This window comes from Hemibagrus wyckioides, linkage group LG18, assembly GCF_019097595.1.
Source record: "Hemibagrus wyckioides isolate EC202008001 linkage group LG18, SWU_Hwy_1.0, whole genome shotgun sequence".
NCBI classification, from domain to species: Eukaryota; Metazoa; Chordata; class Actinopteri; order Siluriformes; family Bagridae; genus Hemibagrus; species Hemibagrus wyckioides.
The window spans coordinates 13881439-13899625 of record NC_080727.1 but is presented as its reverse complement, the minus strand read 5'-3'; the positions used below and the strand labels follow the sequence as shown (position 1 = coordinate 13899625).

At 36.9% G+C, this 18187-nt stretch overlaps 1 protein-coding gene and 4 non-coding genes across 5 annotated transcripts; all 5 read left to right on the top strand.

Annotated features, from left to right (window-relative positions):
• The first annotated feature begins 14222 nt into the window (after positions 1-14222).
• rpl17 (ribosomal protein L17) lies at positions 14223-18050 on the top strand. The gene is made up of 7 exons (XM_058415942.1): positions 14223-14285; positions 15144-15193; positions 15283-15323; positions 15921-16055; positions 16661-16759; positions 17580-17771; positions 17973-18050. The coding sequence occupies exons 2-7, from the start codon at positions 15154-15156 to the stop codon at positions 18018-18020; spliced, it is 555 nt and encodes a 184-aa protein (XP_058271925.1). The 5' UTR covers positions 14223-14285; positions 15144-15153; the 3' UTR covers positions 18021-18050.
• On the top strand, positions 14998-15067 carry LOC131369662 (small nucleolar RNA SNORD58). The gene has a single exon (XR_009207309.1). It is a non-coding gene; the product is annotated as a small nucleolar RNA SNORD58 (small nucleolar RNA).
• On the top strand, positions 15779-15846 carry LOC131369661 (small nucleolar RNA SNORD58). The gene has a single exon (XR_009207308.1). It is a non-coding gene; the product is annotated as a small nucleolar RNA SNORD58 (small nucleolar RNA).
• LOC131369665 (small nucleolar RNA SNORD58) lies at positions 16520-16588 on the top strand. The gene has a single exon (XR_009207312.1). It is a non-coding gene; the product is annotated as a small nucleolar RNA SNORD58 (small nucleolar RNA).
• LOC131369663 (small nucleolar RNA SNORD58) lies at positions 17812-17878 on the top strand. Its single transcript, XR_009207311.1, has one exon. It is a non-coding gene; the product is annotated as a small nucleolar RNA SNORD58 (small nucleolar RNA).
• Positions 18051-18187: the final 137 nt, after the last annotated feature.

Sequence of the window (18187 nt, the reverse complement as noted above, 5' to 3'; positions counted from 1 at the left end):
ATTCCCAAGAGGAACTGATGCTGTATTGGCCGCAAAAGGAGGCCCTACACCATACTAATGAATTATTGTGGTCTAAAACCAGGCGTTTCAGTTTCATTGTCCAACCCCTGTAGATAGTACATACATGAAATAGATAGTACTCCATACCCATGCTCCATGCTCAGGCAATTTGGCCTAATGGTGGTGCTATAGTGCAGGGTTATATGTTTTGGTCCATATCTTATGCAATGTAAAGCCTACAATGAAATTCTGTTCCCAATTGGGCTCCTTGGGTTCTTTTGCTAATTTTCAGAATATGCAAAATCTTGTTTTGTGAATTACTTCTAGATGTTTTGATCTATCTTCACAAACCTCAGGGGATAAGTATTAAGATTCACATTAACTATTGTAATGATTGTAAAAACGCTGAGGATCAGAGTGATCAACTCTAAGAATTTAATAAATTCTAAGGATTTAGAGCTTGAGGCTTAATGAGGAGCTTGAGGTTTAGCTCTAATTCATAACTGATAATATGGACTTCAGTTTAACTTCGCCCCCATCAATGACTAATCTACAGTCATACTCAGAACCTTCTAGTGAACGTGTCTTAAGTTTGTTTCATCCTGGAACTGATTCATTTTTTAGACTTGATCCATCAATTTGGCCATAATGTAGTAGTATAATTTCCCAGGAACCTAAAGTACTTTAAAATTAAGCTGAAATTTGGTATGCTGAAATCATTCAGCTAATCTATAATTGGATTTATAATCATCACTGGTCCACTGCAGTCATTTTTTACACAAATAGCACTGAGCTATTGTCACAAAACTTGGAAGTATGTTCATGTAAAGTCTCTCTATTGTTCCATTTGACTTGCCAAGACTGGGGCCATTGGGGGTGCATGTTGGACTCTGAGTGTTGGACACAGATTGCATCTTGGGATGTGAAATTAGTCATAATTACATTTCCTTATAGAAAGATATATAGATAAGATATATATATATATATATATATATATATATATATATATATATATATATATATATATATATATATATATATATATATATATATATATTTATAATTTATATATTTACAACTTATGTATGCACACACAAGCAATGAACTTCCTTCTACACACCAGCACCGACACTTATCCATTATTGTGGTTGTGTAGCTCTTTATTCATTCATGTGTTTACACGTGTGCATATTCACTTTCTGTAGTGTTGCTTGCTATTTTTAGTGTAATGTGAGTGAAAGAATCACATTTCCACTGAGCTTGTGTGGATATACTCAACAAACACTGCAACCTGAGACCACCTGATATACCTGCATATAGATGATCAGCATATAGGCTTCTAATCAGATCTTTAGGGAGCCAAAACTTTATTTCCATTTCATTGTCATAGTACATTGCTGTATGAACCTATTTGGAGGTTTTTTTTTCTGCAGCGCTCTGCAGGCATGATTTGGAGGAAGGAGATGAGACCAGAGGCTGTTTATGGCGTCTTAATGTCCTCAGTACATCTGTCTTCTCCAGGTTACACTACTTTCTATTTGTCTACAAGCTGTAGCACACAAAGGAAATGTCTTTCTCTGATTGGATTTCGAGATGTCTCTGGGTAATCCCTTTCTGTCTAGAGCCAGACATAATATTTTCATACTTGATTATATGCTATAAATTATATAAGTTGCTGCAGACTCTTTATTGCCGCTGTGGTGTGTGTGTGTCTTTATTGTTTCTGTATGTGTGTGGAACTGTTTCTGTATCTTGGTGGGGACTAATTACCCTTAAAAGGATAGGAAAATGACAGTTTTGTCCTTCTTGGTATCTTTTTTTTTTTTTTTCAAAAACTGAACAAGCCAAAAGCTTTCCTTTTATTTACTGAAGTTAATGTTAGGATTAGAGGTAGGCATAACCAAAACATTTAATAGCTGCATTATTACTATGTTAATGCAAGGTCCCCGCAAGGATTTTAATACAAACAGAAGGCTGTGAGATCTGGATTATGATGCAGGCAAGTGCAGTAATACACCAAGGGGGGAGACAGGAGATTTTTCCACCACACATTCAGTTTGTCGATATGGAAGTTGGAATCTAATCAGTGGCTGTTATGTAACTCTGCCTCTCGCACACCTACCGGATCAGATGTATGAATGTGATTACCTATAAGGCACAGAATGGCTTGTACCATTAATCGACACCATTACCAAGCCTGCCAGAAGAAGAATAGAAGGAAAACATAATTTCACTCATATTAACCTGTTTACTAAATACACATTAGAACAGTTGTTGTTGAATTGTATGCTGGTTTTATTATTATTTCTAACAACCCTATCAGAAAGGATTTTTAGAATTTAATAAACTGTAATTAGAAAATGAAGGACCTTATTTCTCAGTATTATGAAATAATAAGTAATATTTTAAATAATGTCATTTTAGTGATTTTAATTATTTTAGTACCCCACACATTAATTGTTTATATCACTGCTCTCTCTCCCTCTCTCTCTCTCTCTCTCTCTCTCTCTCTCTCACACACACACACAGACACACACAAATCACACACACATTTATAATAAAGCAATTCACTAACGCAAATCACTAATGATTTCCTTAAATCTATGAATTATTTTGAATCACATAAAGTCTACTTAACAAAATGTGGATTAAAATGCATTACTGAGCCACCACCCTCTATGTTATCTGGAGCATTATTCTCTAGTATTCCAAATGACATTATTTTATTTTAATTACTCCAGATATCCAGATCACATCTGCAGCATTTCAGCTGCAGGAGAGTCACTTTAATGGGATGTTCCAAAGACTCGACTCATTGAAGTGAATCAGAATGCATGAATCAGCAGTATGATGTTACTGCACGAGAGCTACAATATGTTGTCCGAAACTGGTGATTGGAGATCTAAAACACTCTAAAACATCTTGGTAAAACTAAACCTTGATTAACTGATTAGTTTTGGCCAATTTTCTACATGTTTTTGGAGAGAATCTATCTAATCATGCTCAATACTAGTCAGAAAAATTCACTAATAAACAGCCCAGAATGCAGATGTTTGCATACATTTGTGTGTGTGTGTGTGTGTGTGTTGGACCTATTTACACTGTGTTGGCTATGTATGCATCAGCTGTCACCTACAGAAACAGTGTAAGACTGTGGGATTGTATATATGTGTGCATGAGCTATTAGAGGAGAAACATATGCATGTCAGCAAGATCTGCCATGGCAGAGTGTCTTTTGCTTCACCCATTTCAACTTCTTTATTCAAAGCACATACGGGTCTTTTTCGAGAACGAGTTTATAGCCATGCTGTCAGGAGCTGTGAGTTCTCACTTTCTGTAACCAGTGGACATAATGTAAGAATGTAATCAGCAACAATATCTTTTGGCAGCTGCTGTCAAACATCTGTTTTATCAGGGGCATAATTTAGGGATGGAAATTTTTAGAGGAAATAAAGGAAACTGGAATCCTGGGGTATTGAGAACATAGGACAAAGGCACATATGATGCTGAGATTTTAGGGCACTTGTAATTTAGGGGACTAGGGACAAAATAAAGCACTTGGATCATAAGGGATTGGGAATACAGGATAATGGGATCATAGGGTGTTGGGAATATAGGACACTGGGATCATCGAGCACTGGGGATATAGGATGCTTGAAGCATAGGGGATGACTGGGAATATAGGACACTGGGAATATAGAGCACTGGGAATATAGGGCACTGGGATCATAGGGTGCTGGGAATATAGGACTCTGGGATCATAGAGCACAGGGAATATAAGATGCTGGGATCATAGGGTGTTGAAAATATAGGACACAAGGATCATAGGCATAGGAACATAACACCTTCTGGAAATGAAAACATAGGGCACTGGAAATATAGGGTATGGGAAACATACAGGCCACTATACTATAGAGATCTAAAAATATATAGGACCCTGGGATTTAATGAGATTTAATGGGATTAGTACCCTTAGACAGACAGTACCTTACAAACATAGGACAACAGGAGAATAACTTGAATAAATTCTGTGCATCACATTTAATATGAACCATGTGAGTGTTTATTGTTGACGTGTAGCATAGCTGCTTCTGCCATCTTGACCTCTAAAGGGGCGGTCCTTCATACTGCGGTGCAGTTGATCCTTTTTGCTAAATTTAGCTGTGTCTGATTCAACAGAAAAATACCCATCAAGACCCCATAAACGATATATCTTTACTGTTTTTTTTGAAGAGTTTGCTAGCTTGTTTTTGCCACCTACTTCTTCTACACATTCTAGTGTGAACATTTTTGGGAAGATCAAGGCTGCCATCTGTAGACACTCTCCACTTTTTTGATGTAAGTTCATGCAGTGTGTGTGTGTGTGTGTGTGTGTTAGTGAGGTTTGTTGCTTTTATTACACCCAGGACTCAGGTAGCCGCAGCTCTCTGTTCTACACCCTGCGTTTCTAGGCCTGGTCAAATGTGCTGCGTCTGCACGCCAGCCTGCTGATCTACGATGGAGGCGTAATTGATAACGGTGCAGGAGAGTTTCTGCACTGCGGAGCTACGCTGTGTGTGTGTGTGTATATGTGTGTGTGTGTGTGCATTTATTTTGATGGTGCTCAGTTACACTGAAGCAGAGATAACGCTGCCCTCTGTTGGGCAGTAAAACCACAAGGGCTGCCCCCCCCATCCCCTTGCTAAAGTGCTGACTCTATTAGTGCTGATCCAGCGAGACACTTGATTTTGGCTTTATTGCCATAAATGCACTTAGTTTATCATATTGAGCTGCTTTCCTCGTTTAGAGTCGTTATTGTTCAGCTGTAATAGTGGCCAGCTTTAGAAACTAAGGTGACCTTGGTCTTGTGTGTGTGTGTGTGTGTGTGTTTGTCTGTGTGTATGTGTGTGTTAGGTAGGTGGGGGTTAGGTTGCACTGGGAATTCATAAAAGTGAACTGCATTATTTAAAGGTCTAACATATTCTTAGAAGTAATGACTTCTCTGTCTTCTGCTCCTTTAGTTTTACACTCAAGCTATGAGTCTAAACGCTAATAATTAACTGAAGCCAAAAGCTAGTAGTTTATCAAAAAATATATGAACTATATGACTCAGAATCAGAATCACTAATAACATACAGGTACATCTTTAAATATAGTCTCTAATACTGCAATATAATACATAATATAATAATGTAATTTTTTTCATTTTTTGTGGCTTTGTCCTTTCGTCCATATAGATATTAGAGGGTCATTTTGGATATTAGAGGGTCATACAACATACAACACAAAACCAAACCAAGTCTTATGTGTTGTAATTAACTATAGAGAATGCTTTGGTTGGCCAGCAATATCATTAAAACAACTTTTGCTAACATGTTTGTTCTTTTTGTTCCTGATTCATTGTATGACTGTTAAGTAGCTCATCTTTCTCTTCTGACCAATGGTTATGTACAAACCCAATCTTTTACACTAAAAAAAACTTTTATTATTTATTATCTTAATTTTTATTATCTTAAAATTATGAAGCGTAATTCACCAACACCCTGTAAAAGTACTGTGAACTAAACTGTAGCATGTTTACTACATTTGTAAAATTTTAATTAAAAATGTAGACTCTTTGTAATAAAATACTTTCTGTCCAGAAGAACATTGTTGAAAAATTATGATATTATTTTTTTTTGTTTTGTTTTATTTAATTTTTTTTTCTTCTCGTGGTTTAATAGGTTTAACTAAGGCTCTTTCTAACCATATTAATAAATATAAATTATTAAATAATGGCCATGTGCAGAGACTGACCATAAACTCTCCTTCACCATGCTGCAGAGGGTCACTGGGTTTTTCAGGAACGCCTATTCATCAAGGTCTTAAAGCAGTCTCCTAAAGCTCAGCAACCACATAACGAAACACCGCCCAGCTTATACACAACACGCAGAGAGAGGTGAATACAGAGAAGAGACAAAGACATCAGACGCCCACGCAGAGACTTTTTCCCCGCTGCTGCCGTGCTGATATTCTGTCTTCTAAACCTGGAGAAAAAGCCATACATTTAATCCTGACATCAGCTAAACAAAGCAATATTTTTCCTCTATCACTAAAGATACTTTAAAAACCTTCTTAAATATAGAAATGCACTAAAAATTCTGATTATTATTAAATATATATTATGTTTCTTTATCTCATTTTCTTCAGCCTTTCAAAATGCAGCCAGTTTCTGACATAGAAAGCAGAAAGTATAATGCAGTATAATATAATTAAAAAATAATATTGAACATGAAAATACATAAACATCATCAGAACATTATGTAACACTGACTGATTTCATTATTAGAAATAGCAAGCAACAAAAAGATACGGAACGAACCCTAACAAAAATATTTTTGATCCAAATGTTTCCTTTCCCATGTTGTACAATTTATTTGTTTAAACTATTTTTGCTAAAACTGTTAGATAGATAGATACTTTATTCATCCCAAAGGGAAATTCACAGTTTCCAGCAGGATCCACAAACACAGGTAATAGATAAAATAGGAAGGAATATAACAAAAATACTAAAATACCCAAATTAGGGTACAAAATATAACAAATAATATATCAAACAACAAAATATAAAATATTACCAAATATAGCAGAATATAACAATATAACAAAATATAGCAGAAAAATACTAAAATACCCAAATTAGGGTAAAAAAATAACAAAAAATATATCAAACAACAAAATATAAAATATAAAATATAACAAATAATATATCAAATATCTAGATCTAATAGATCTAATATTAATAATCTAGATCTAAGATCTAATATTTCCTTTTCTTAAAAGAAAGAACTAATGTTTTTCACAGTGCACTGAATAACATTTTATGTATAATATATAGTGTATTCTTTAATATTTAACTGCTGCCCAGTTAAATTATTAAAGCTCATGCTTCGAGTTAGAGTAAGATGTGCTCGTTTAAATTAAAGTCATAAAATCAAGGCACAGAAACTCTGATTAAAATCTCTTTGTTAAGAGATTTATGTGTTCTGCTTTATGATGAATTTATAAAATTTTATTGATTTTATTATTAATAATAATAATAATAATAATAATAATAATAATAATAATAATAATAGGCACCGTACACTGATCAGCCATAACATTATGAGCAGTGCCAGGTGAAGTGAATAACACAATAATAACACTGATTATCTCCTCATCATGGCACCTGTTAGTGGGTGGGATATATTAGGCAGCAAGTGAACATTTTGTCCTCAAAGTTGATGTGTTAGAAGCAGGAAAAATGGGCAAGAGTAAGGATTTGAGCGAGTTTGATGAAGGGCCAAATTGTGATGGCTAGACGACTGGATCAGAGCATCTCCAAAACTGCAGCTCTTGTGGGGTGTTCCCGGTCTGCAGTGGTCAGGATCTATCAAAAGTGGTCCAAGGAAGTAACAGTGGTGAACCGGTGACAGGGTCATGGGCGACCAAGGCTCATTGTTGCACGTGGGGAGTGAAGGCTGGCCCGTGTGATCCGATCCAACAGACGAGCTACTGTTGATCAAATTGCTGGTTCTGACAGAAAGGTATCAGAATACACAGTGCATGACGGGTCAGGACTGTTTTGGCAGCAAAATGGGGACCAACACAATATTAGACAGGTGGTCATAATGTTATGTATTTGTAGTACAACTTTTTTCTTTATTATTGAACCAATACAAAATTAGTTCCCAAATCCCAACATTACTTTTCCAGCAACAAAAAAAAGTCTGTATATCAGTGAATAAAGCCGTGTATTACATAAACAAAAAATATAATGAAGTCTACAGGGACTTGCATGCATGAAAGGCAAGCGTGACAGTTGACATTTCTCAGTGATCTGTGGCAGGTTTACCAAACCTACCAGACAGTTTCTTTATAAAACTGCACACATATTTACCTGAAATTTTTACCTTTTTTTTTTTTTTTTTTAAGCAAAGGCTTGTCACATCAAGTACTGCTCCTTATCATATTTATGTTTCATTTCAGTCATTTTCAGTCACAGAAACTTTACAGAATATCTTCGCAGGCACATTAATCTTTTGGACAATAATGTATAACTTTATTAAATTACTAGTAGTTTGTTAAAACTGCAGTCAACATCAATTTAAGCCACTAAGCTTTGGATATGATATAAGCTTCTTCCTTTCTAGGAAACAGCAGCTTGAGCACTTTTAACTAAATAATAAAATAAAATAAAATAAAATAAAATAAAATTAAATTAAATTAAATTAAATTAAATTAAATTAAATTAAATTAAATTAAATTAAATTAAATATGATTGTTTTTTATGTTTATTTTGTATGTATATTTATTATTGTATTTTTAATTAACTAATTAGAATTATTTAATTAAGTAAAAATAAATTATAAGTGAGTGCATCTGTCAGTTCAGCAGTTCTGCAATTGTCATGTCCCCCTACAATAATCTTTTGTTGCAAAATATTAATCTTAGAAAAGTACATGTCTTTCTAAATCTGTGCAACACTTACACATTGCTCTAGGCCTTATATGTTTAGTCTTTTAACCATGTAGCATTGTAAAGCACCATAATGCACAGCTCTGGTCAAGTACATGCAGAATAGAAAGTTGCCTTCCTCACACTCTCAAAATCTTTTTTTTCTTCTTCATTTTTTCATGTGACCTTAAATACACTGTACTACTCAGGCACACATTACATTGATTTCCCCAAGGTGCTTGGAAGACATTAAGATATTAATGCAATAGCTCTGTGGCAGCTCATCCATTAGGGCATGTGGTGCAGAGCCCAACCAGTTCTATCTTCCGTTCAACAATTGTTAATCTTCATAATGTTCCCAAACACAAATCCATACATTTTAGCCTCATTTTGAGTGACTGAATATTGTTTAAAAACTCTTGATGTTTCACAGATATAAATTGATATTCTTTCACCTTTCTAGATGTTAAGCAACTGTGGAGCAGCACACACACCACCCCATTAAGCTCGGTAGATTTATTACTGCACCTAATGCAACAATTTGTGTATCAGAAAGAGTGATGAGCTGAATATTCTTTACCAGCGAGGCAAAGTGAATTGTCAGAAAAGTGTTAGGTCAGAAAAGTTCAGTTTGATAAACTGAGAGGGTTTGTATTTGATTCTATTTTTGTTATTTTGTCCAAGTCTTTACAACTTCACAGCTACCTTGTGCAAGGCTACTCTAAAATTTCAGTAGATGTTAGCCTCTCTGCTTAATTTCTTTGTGACTAGCAGCCAAAATTTATTCAGAACAGCAAGGTCACAGGCTGAAAAACAAAGTCACAGCAGGGTTAAAGAAAGAGCTGAAAGTATGAAATATTACAATTACAATAAACAAATGTATTGATAAAATATGACTGAAAAGCAAAGTGATTAGCATCAATTCACTCATTTAGTACAAATGACACCTAATATTGATGCCTTTCCTCAACAGGGTGTTTTAGTAAACTAAGTTAATCTATTAAATCTATAAATATACATGAAATGCAAATTAGAAACACCTTCCTGTCCTCACTGATAACATAATATGATAACTGTTAATTAATTTATCTAGCTGGCTAGCTAATTGCTAATAATGCGCATATTAGTAGACACAAGTGGGATTTCATCGCCACATTATCATTCTCTACTCTTGGGCAAGACTGATACATTGGTTTTGTGAGGTCACAAAGTCATATATACAGAATCAGGACTAACACGAAACTACCAAGAACATTAAAAACATTAAACTGTGATTTTTCTTGCACTGTATTTGAGCTTGAGTTGGACTTGCTATCTTCTTAGCTTCCTACTCCAATGATGTCCCACTACCTCCAACACACCCAACTCAGCTCCACCCTGCTCTCCATGTCCCTTGTTCCTTCTCCTGTTCTTGCTCGTTCTCTCTCATTAATTTGAAGCCAACGCCCAGTTTCTGCAGTGCTGCAGTCTCTCTGTCTTTCCAAAACACTCCCACTCCTCCTCTTGGTCCTGTCTTTGCTTTTCTGCAGTGAAGATGAGGAGGAGGAAGAGAAGGGGGAGGGGTTAGCGGAAGCGAGCAAGAGCTTCACAGACAGGACTCACTGCAGCATTGCAGCCACCAGCACAAATACCAATAGACAGACAGACAGACAGACAGATGTATGGATAGATAGACAGGCTGTTACTTGGCATGGCTTTCACTCTTCCAGCTCCCACCGGTTGCTTCTGTAAATGTGATTCAGTAAATCATTCCACTCTTATTGCCTCCAGCCATAACTCCATCACCTGGTAACATACGTGAGTAACAAGTGCACTGCTGACTCAGCATCTGCATCACTCACTTTAATAGTCCTCTCATATAACGCATCCCTCTGCTGCATGCTCCATCTGTGTGTGTGTCAGAGTTACGGAGTGGGCCAGGATGCTGAATGGCATAAAGAATGTATGCTATATTTTTTTTATGGATTAAATGGAAGTCCAAAAGATTAATCCATTAGCTGAAAATGCCAAGATGGTGCAAAGAAGCAGCAAGAAAGTCTGCAAAAACAAACAAACAAACAAACAAACAAAAACCCTTATTATTTTGTCTTGATATCATTCAAAATGCAAGTGTAACAGAGATACAAATGCTCAGAAGGATAATACACATTCCTCATGCAAATGTTTGCTGTTTTAGAAGATCGATGTGCTTTTGCTACACAGAACATATCCTCATGTAATGTAATGCTTGTTCTTAAAAAAAAAATGCACATTGATCAGCGATTAGTGCCCGAGCTGTCCCAGGGCTTGTTCTTGTGGGCCACTGTAAGTCAGCTATCAGCAGATTTTCCAGACAGCAGCTCAATACTGCAACACGAACACAAACCTCTTGTTAAGGACAAGTTGTGTGTCACTGTTTAACTAGAGGAGATGTGCACACGTTGGCTGCTGATATATAAAAAGGAATAAACCAGGATGAAGGAGATGGGGGGGGTTGAGGTGTTAGGAGGCAGGAAGTGGTGAGAAACAGGAGACTCTGCTGTGTGCGACTGATTCAGCGAGCCGGGGCTCCTCCATCAGCACTTGATGGAGAGAAAAGCAGAGAGTTCGCACTATTCGTTCTTTCTCTTGACAGGAGCAAAAGCTGTGTTACTCAGATCCAAACTCCTCTGGGAGAACTCTGAGAGAGTTTCTGAGCCCTTGCCAAATCGCTCTCTTTTTCCCCAGAGTGCGCTGATACCCGGATGTTTTCTGCTGCTCTCATCAAAGTGTAATGGCAACCCTGCTACATGCACCATCAGTCAAAAAAAGTCCCATGCCTCTTAAGAGCACTTAATTATCTGTATTTGAAGCATTTCAGTTATAGAGACGTTCACACACACACACACACACACACACACACACACACACACACACGAGTACAACAGCTCTGAACATCAGGGGTATGAGGAGACTCACAATTCAAGGTTGTTGACTTGGCCTAGCACTATCAGCAATATATAAAAATTGTTTAAATTGGTTGGAGGGCATAAAATATATGACTATCTGACATATGATCAGCTACATGATTCATTAGTCGTGTATTAGTCACATTAGATTGAGATGTTTTCCCAGTAGGCGATCATCATCGTGAGCACCGTGAAGGTTAACCATTATAAGATGCATCCAAAAATATATACAGTATAGAAACAGCTACAATGCCTAATGATTTCCCCTAACATATAGACCTCTGTAGTAAATACTGCACGGAAGCGTGACTATGGTCAGAATAGAATATGTACTTTGTTGCCATCTAGTGGCCGAATTGTGTAATTACTACACCTCCCTGTCAGACGCTGATAAGAAGTAACTACATTGAAAGAGGAAATGTATAAGTTTTTATTTGTAATAATGTAAATCACAATAGATAGATAGATAGATAGATAGATAGATAGATAGATAGATAGATAGATAGATAGATAGATAGATAGATAGATAGATAGATAGATAGATAGATAAACAAAACAAAATCTTGGAAAAAACAATTACAATCCTTTAAAAAATATTGCCAATGGTTTCCATCACATAATAGGGAATTCCAGTTATTCCAGGGATTCTATTAGTAAATCCCGTCCTGCTCTTTTCACTGTTTTCTCTCTTCTAACACATCTGATTCAACTCATCAGCTAGCCCATGCAATAAACCATTAGAAGTAACACACATTCCATTAAACTACCATTAGAGACAACCAGACACTTTTTTTCTTAATCTTATTGTATTCTTATTGTCTAATGTCTCATACTTTTTATTATCCAACACCAATAACACAAAAGCACAAATAACACACACAGCCTCTGGGCACTAGTAAGCATATAAAGATTGTTTCGAGATTTGTTTTGAGATTGTTCTTTTCTGCCATCTAGTGGTAGAATTATGAAATTACAGATTTTCTCCAGTAACTTAGAGAATGCTGTTTAAAACCAATCCAGTAGGCTAAAACATAGAGGGGTTTTTAATATTATTTTCCAATAATACATACAATACTGATTAGAGAGCAAGACATAGCAGTCAAAAATTCCCCCAAAAGATGTTTTGTCTGTGTTTTTTGCAGTATCAATACCCTATGCATGACATGCATCTCACTATGCTAGTCTGCCACTGACCCCTTTCTTGCCTGAATTCAGTTTGCATATAGAGCAAGTCATTCAGCTGATGATGCAGTCAGCCTGAGTCTTTACTGTGTCCTCAGTCATCTGGACACTAGGCTCCGATGCCAAAGTCATGTTTGTGAACATCAGCTCTTCTCTGCAGACTGCTACAACTGAATTTGTACTCCTCCATCTGCCAGGGGATTGCTGACTTCCTAACAGACAAGAGAGTTTGTGCTGCTGCTGTTTGTGCTCTGCTGTACTCCTTGTACAGCAGTGAATGCACATCCATAACAAAATTTCATCCAACTGATCAAATGTGCAGACTAAGCAACTATAATTCGCTTCATTAGCAACAATAATGAGTCTGTCTGTAAGAGAGACGTGGCCCATCTGGCACCTCCTCAGTGTTCCCCTAGAAATCAACAACCATGCAGTCAGTACAGTGGAGCCAATCACATTCTTTGCATCCAAAATTTCCACCTTAAATGGGAACCTTAATCATGAAAGATCATCAGAGACAGCTTTCCCTACAGAAGCTGCATCTCAGGTTTACAGATCCACTATTGAGCATATTTTATCATCATGAATCACTGTGTAGTTCAGCTCAGCATCCTCCTGTTTAAATCCCAGACTGCAGAGTATTAAATGCACTACAGAAAAGTTGAGCAGCTGTTGATTCATGAGCTGCATGACATCAGGACCAAGAGGGAAGCTGAAAGAATCTTCATGGACAAACACACCTGATCTGTTTCAGAAACTTCTCAGGCAAATTTTTGTACACTAAAGATCCCTTGCGCATTTTTATGTTCAATTTATAACATGCAGTGGGGTCCAAAAGTCTGAGACGACTCGTGGAACTGTTTTTTATTTCTTTAATGCGATCATTGTAACGTTCATTACAAAATACATTATTGAGCAGAACTGTAAAAAGTAGAATCTTTGGAATATTTACATACATTTCAGAGTTTCTTAGTATTTGATATATATCCATTTTTATGCCCTCTTTATTGGGAGTGTAACCTCAAGCTGGCATGGACTCCAAATAAGTGCGTAAAATCTTATGATCCATTTTAGATCAGTTCTATTGAGTGTCCTATGAACACAATGCTTCATTAGAAGAAATTAGTAATTACTTGAGGTAAGCTTTTTGTACAAAGCAGATAACACGGTCAATATAATACATTTGCTTACATTTGAATAGGAAACCTAGTGCAGAATCTTGAACAAAAAATATTCAAGTTATTAAACGTTTCTGTCTTTCCAAAACACTCCCACTCCTCCTCTTGGTCCTGTCTTTGCTTTTCTGCAGTGAAGATGTGGAGGAGGAAGAGAAGAGAGGGAAGGGAGGGGTTAGAGGAAGTGAGAAAAAATATTCAAGTTAAATTTTCTTTAAGTAATTTTCTGTTTGTTTTAAAATGAATAAAAGTGGCCAAATTTAAAACAAATTGAAAGAAAAAACGTGTAGCTTAAAGACGGAATATAGTCAACAGGTAGTAATAATAATAATAATAATAATAATAATAATAATAATAATAATAATTGTTTAAATAAAACCCAAAAACTAAAAATATTGGCTTTTGTTATGACAGTATTTGACCGCTAGGCGTCGCCGCGGCGTTTAACGCTCGATCACACACTCACTCAAATTCGCCGAAGAAGACGGAACTGATTTGATTTCCCAGAATGCTTTGCACTTCCTCTTCCCTTCTGCGGCCCGAGAACGTAAGTGCCCTAAAAATGGCTGTCATCACAAAGTACAAGATTATCCACTCGATATCTTTATCATCCTAATGTTTTAGCTTTAAATCTCACACTCGCTTGCTTGTTTGAAGTGTCTTCGATGACATTTGTAATTATGAGCTTGTTTTATTTGGTGATTTTTTGAGAAATTTGATCTCGGTGGTGTCTCCCCGGTGTTTCAGTGCTGCCATATTGGTCACGGTTAAGAACTAGTAAATGTAGTGACATGTGAGAGAGAGTTCTAGTTAAATAATGTCGCTTTGTTTGTTAATGAGTGAACTGAAATGAAAAAGCGGGTAATGTTTGTTGAAAATTCATCCAGCCTTCTGCATTATGGTTTCTTTACGAGCCTCATGCTAACTTAATCCGCTTCAGTGTGTATTAGCGTTAAAAGAAGCCTGTAGCTGTAGGGCTTCACCGTCATAAGTGTTTTATAACCATTATTATTATTACTACTATTATAGTCTTCGGCATGTAGTGTGTAGGTTTGTCTTTAGTTGATTTGAATGTCTAGATGAGGTTTAGCTATCATGTATCACTGATAAAATGGGCTTGATCTATCAGTAAAGTGAGAATAAAATGAATTCATGTCCTCATTAATTGACACGATTATTCAGTACCGTAATGAAGTTGGCTTGTTTAGAAGTTTATGTAGCATGGCTGTGCCTTTAGCATCATTGAAAAGTGTTACAGGTTGCGGTGATGACCATCTTAGGACACCTTTGGAAATAACCATGAAAACAATACATATCAGTCTGAGCAACCTTCCATTCTCACTGTAATCAAGACCGTCCATAATCCGCTGAAATGAATGACTACATGATTTCATTTTGTCTCCAGACCTGCAGAAATGGTCCGCTACTCGCTCGACCCCGAGAACCCGACTAAGTGTGAGTGCAGGTGTTTTTTCTTTGTATTTTTCCCTTTTATGAAGTTTCTGTATTTTAATCTGGATATTTTACTTTTTTCCTCCCAACAGCGTGCAAGGCACGGGGCTCCAACCTTCGTGTCCACTTCAAGGTAAAACTTTGTGGGTGAAAGTTGTGTTAAATTGGATTTTACATCAGGAACAGGCCGTGCACATCATGGTTGTTAGTTTTAAAGATTGTGGGATTTTGTTAGAAAGACTACAAAATACAATATTTGTTTCGCTGTGCCACTTTTGTTGAATTCAACCTTTGTGCTGATTCTGTGGTGTGAGACAATCTAAGTTGACTTAATACATTGCACATGTCCAGGCAATGATGCTTTTTGTGTAAAACAGGCATTATTGTTAATGAAAATGGTACATGAAGGGCAGTATGTGATCCAGGTATGCAGTGCCATAATGTTTGAGACTTTAAGACGGGATTGAATTTGGGTGAAATGCTGGCCAGAGTTAGTCGATAGACCCTGCATCGATGTTGTGCACTTCAAGGCCTGATGTATTTTGTTTCTATTTTTAATTTTTTTTTTGCTATGTATGTTTCCACCAGCTGCAGTGATGACTTCTTAGGACACCTTTGGATTAATGATGAAAAGAATTGAACATATTCTGAGCAGCTGTGTTTCTTTGTGGATCGTAGTTAGTTTTCCATTTTTGTTTTTTAAAAATCCTTTTTTTCTCCCATTCTCTAGAACACACGTGAGACAGCTCAGGCCATCAAAGGCATGCACATTCGCAAAGCCACAAAGTACCTGAAGGACGTCGTGGTCCAGCGCCAGTGTGTCCCCTTCCGCCGTTACAATGGCGGTGTTGGCCGCTGTGCCCAGGTAAGCTGTGATGCTTTTTCCTCACCTGTATTAGGGTCTTTATAAACTGTTCACGGCGCGTGAGCTTGTTATAACATCAAATGCAAGGCTGTCATGTCTAACTTAAGAAACCACCAGAATTATTGTTATGGGCTTTACTACTGAAGCGTTTACCTCTTGTTGAATCTAACTGCTGTACAATATTCAACATATCCACCTCTAAGATGTGGAGAGTGTTTGGAGAATAAAGCGTTCTTGCTGTAGGACAAACCATATTGGCAAAGCTGTTGCATGTCCTTAATGTTTCCTCGTTTCGTTTTAATCTTAATAGTACCTACTAGTCATCTTGTCTTAAGTTTTACATGGTTTGGGCAAAGAAATGTGATGACTCCACAGTCAACTTTTAATTTGAAACAATGAGATTGTAGCATTCATGATCATGTAGCTTGTGTACAGAAATATGTCTGTGGCTAATTGATGTCAGGTTGCAATGATGACCATCTTAGGACACCTTTGGAATTCATCATGAAAACAGCTATATTAATCTGAGCAACCTGCACTGTTTTGGGTAGAGTTATCTGAAGTCCGGTTACAGAGATGTAAATGCATGTCTTTGCTCTTCTTAGGCCAAGCAGCATGACTGGACTCAGGGACGCTGGCCTAAGAAAAGTGCAGAGTTCCTCCTCCACATGCTGAAGAATGCAGAGAGCAACGCTGAACTGAAGGTACTCAATTACACGCCGAATTTTTATTTATTTTTCCTGAAAACTTTGATTTTAGAGTTTAATTCAGTTGACTTCTATTCGTCTTGAGTTATGTTACCTTTTCGGAGCAACTAAATGCACCTGTTATTGAATTAAACCAAGGAGAGACTTGTGGGCAGAGCTGGAAACAGTGCTGATGATTGACTGGTCAAACAGTCGTTGTAGAATCTGTAACTGTGAGGGCACACTCATATCCATTAATCTGAATCGGTGACATTTATCCTTTAGGTTTGTTTGCTGTTTGGTGTTATTATTTATTATTTTTCTGTTAGTCACACTGCATTTAATTAGCTGAACCAAAACATCAAATGTCTCAGGAACATGTTTAGCCATGTGTGTGAAACATGTTTGGCCAGACAAAAGGAATCTTTTATTTCTAGAGATGGATATAGGTTGACTAAGTATTGTTTTCTCATCAGTGATATTTAGCTCACTTGCCAGCCTCTTAAAATCTGTTAGGTGAGTCGTAGTTGAAACGCTTAACGTTTCAAGTTTTGGTACTCTTCATTTGGATTGCCATTAATCCACTCTGACAGTCTCATTCAATATAGGTCACAATCAAATGGGCAAGTAATTTCAGAGGTTTTCTATTTTCCCAAGAAACATTCTCATGGTTTTTGTTTTTTATAGGACCAGTGACTTTACAAAAGTACTAGGTATTCAGGATGTGACTTAGGAACCGTACGAGGCACTTCTGTACTGTACAATGAATAATTACTAAATGTAACATGGTTTTTATGGTGAATGTATATTTGGCTGATTCTTGGCTCTTCTTACCCAGGGTTTGGATGTGGACTCTCTGGTGATTGAGCATATCCAGGTGAACAAGGCCCCTAAGATGCGCAGGCGTACCTACCGTGCCCACGGACGCATCAACCCCTACATGAGCTCCCCCTGCCACATTGAGATGATCCTCACCGAGAAGGAGCAGATTGTTCCAAAGCCAGAGGAGGAGGTCGCTCAGAAGAAAAAGGTAATTGTTTAGGATTTTGTTTCTTCTCTGCTCTGTTGGGCTGCAATGATGACTTCTTAGGACACCTTTGGATTAATGATGAAAAGAATCTCATTTTCCTGAGCAGCCTGCTACTATAAAACAAAATAAAGGTGCTGGTTCTGCTGCTGGTGCTTTTTTCTTGAAAATAATTAACTGATTCCTCTTTTATATTGTTTATAGGTTTCCCAGAAGAAGCTGAAGAAGCAGAAACTCATGGCTCGGGAGTAAATGTAAATAAATTCCAACATTTGAACTACAGTGGCCTGTTTTTTTTATTGAGTTTTGATCCTGTTTTTATACAGTTCAAGGTCTTGTTCACAACACATTTTGCAGATACTTACTTTCACTCTTTTGCATCAGCAACTGGAATAACTGTGCCACCTCTTATAAATAGG

Excerpts from the sequence above, each read along its gene's own strand:
- rpl17 (XM_058415942.1), top strand. The coding sequence starts at position 15,154 with ATGGTCCGCTACTCGCTCGACCCCGAGAACCCGACTAAGT. Across the intron at positions 15,324-15,920 it reads ACCTTCGTGTCCACTTCAAG|AACACACGTGAGACAGCTCA; the intron begins GTAAAACTTTGT and ends CCCATTCTCTAG. Across the intron at positions 16,056-16,660 it reads GTGTTGGCCGCTGTGCCCAG|GCCAAGCAGCATGACTGGAC; the intron begins GTAAGCTGTGAT and ends TGCTCTTCTTAG.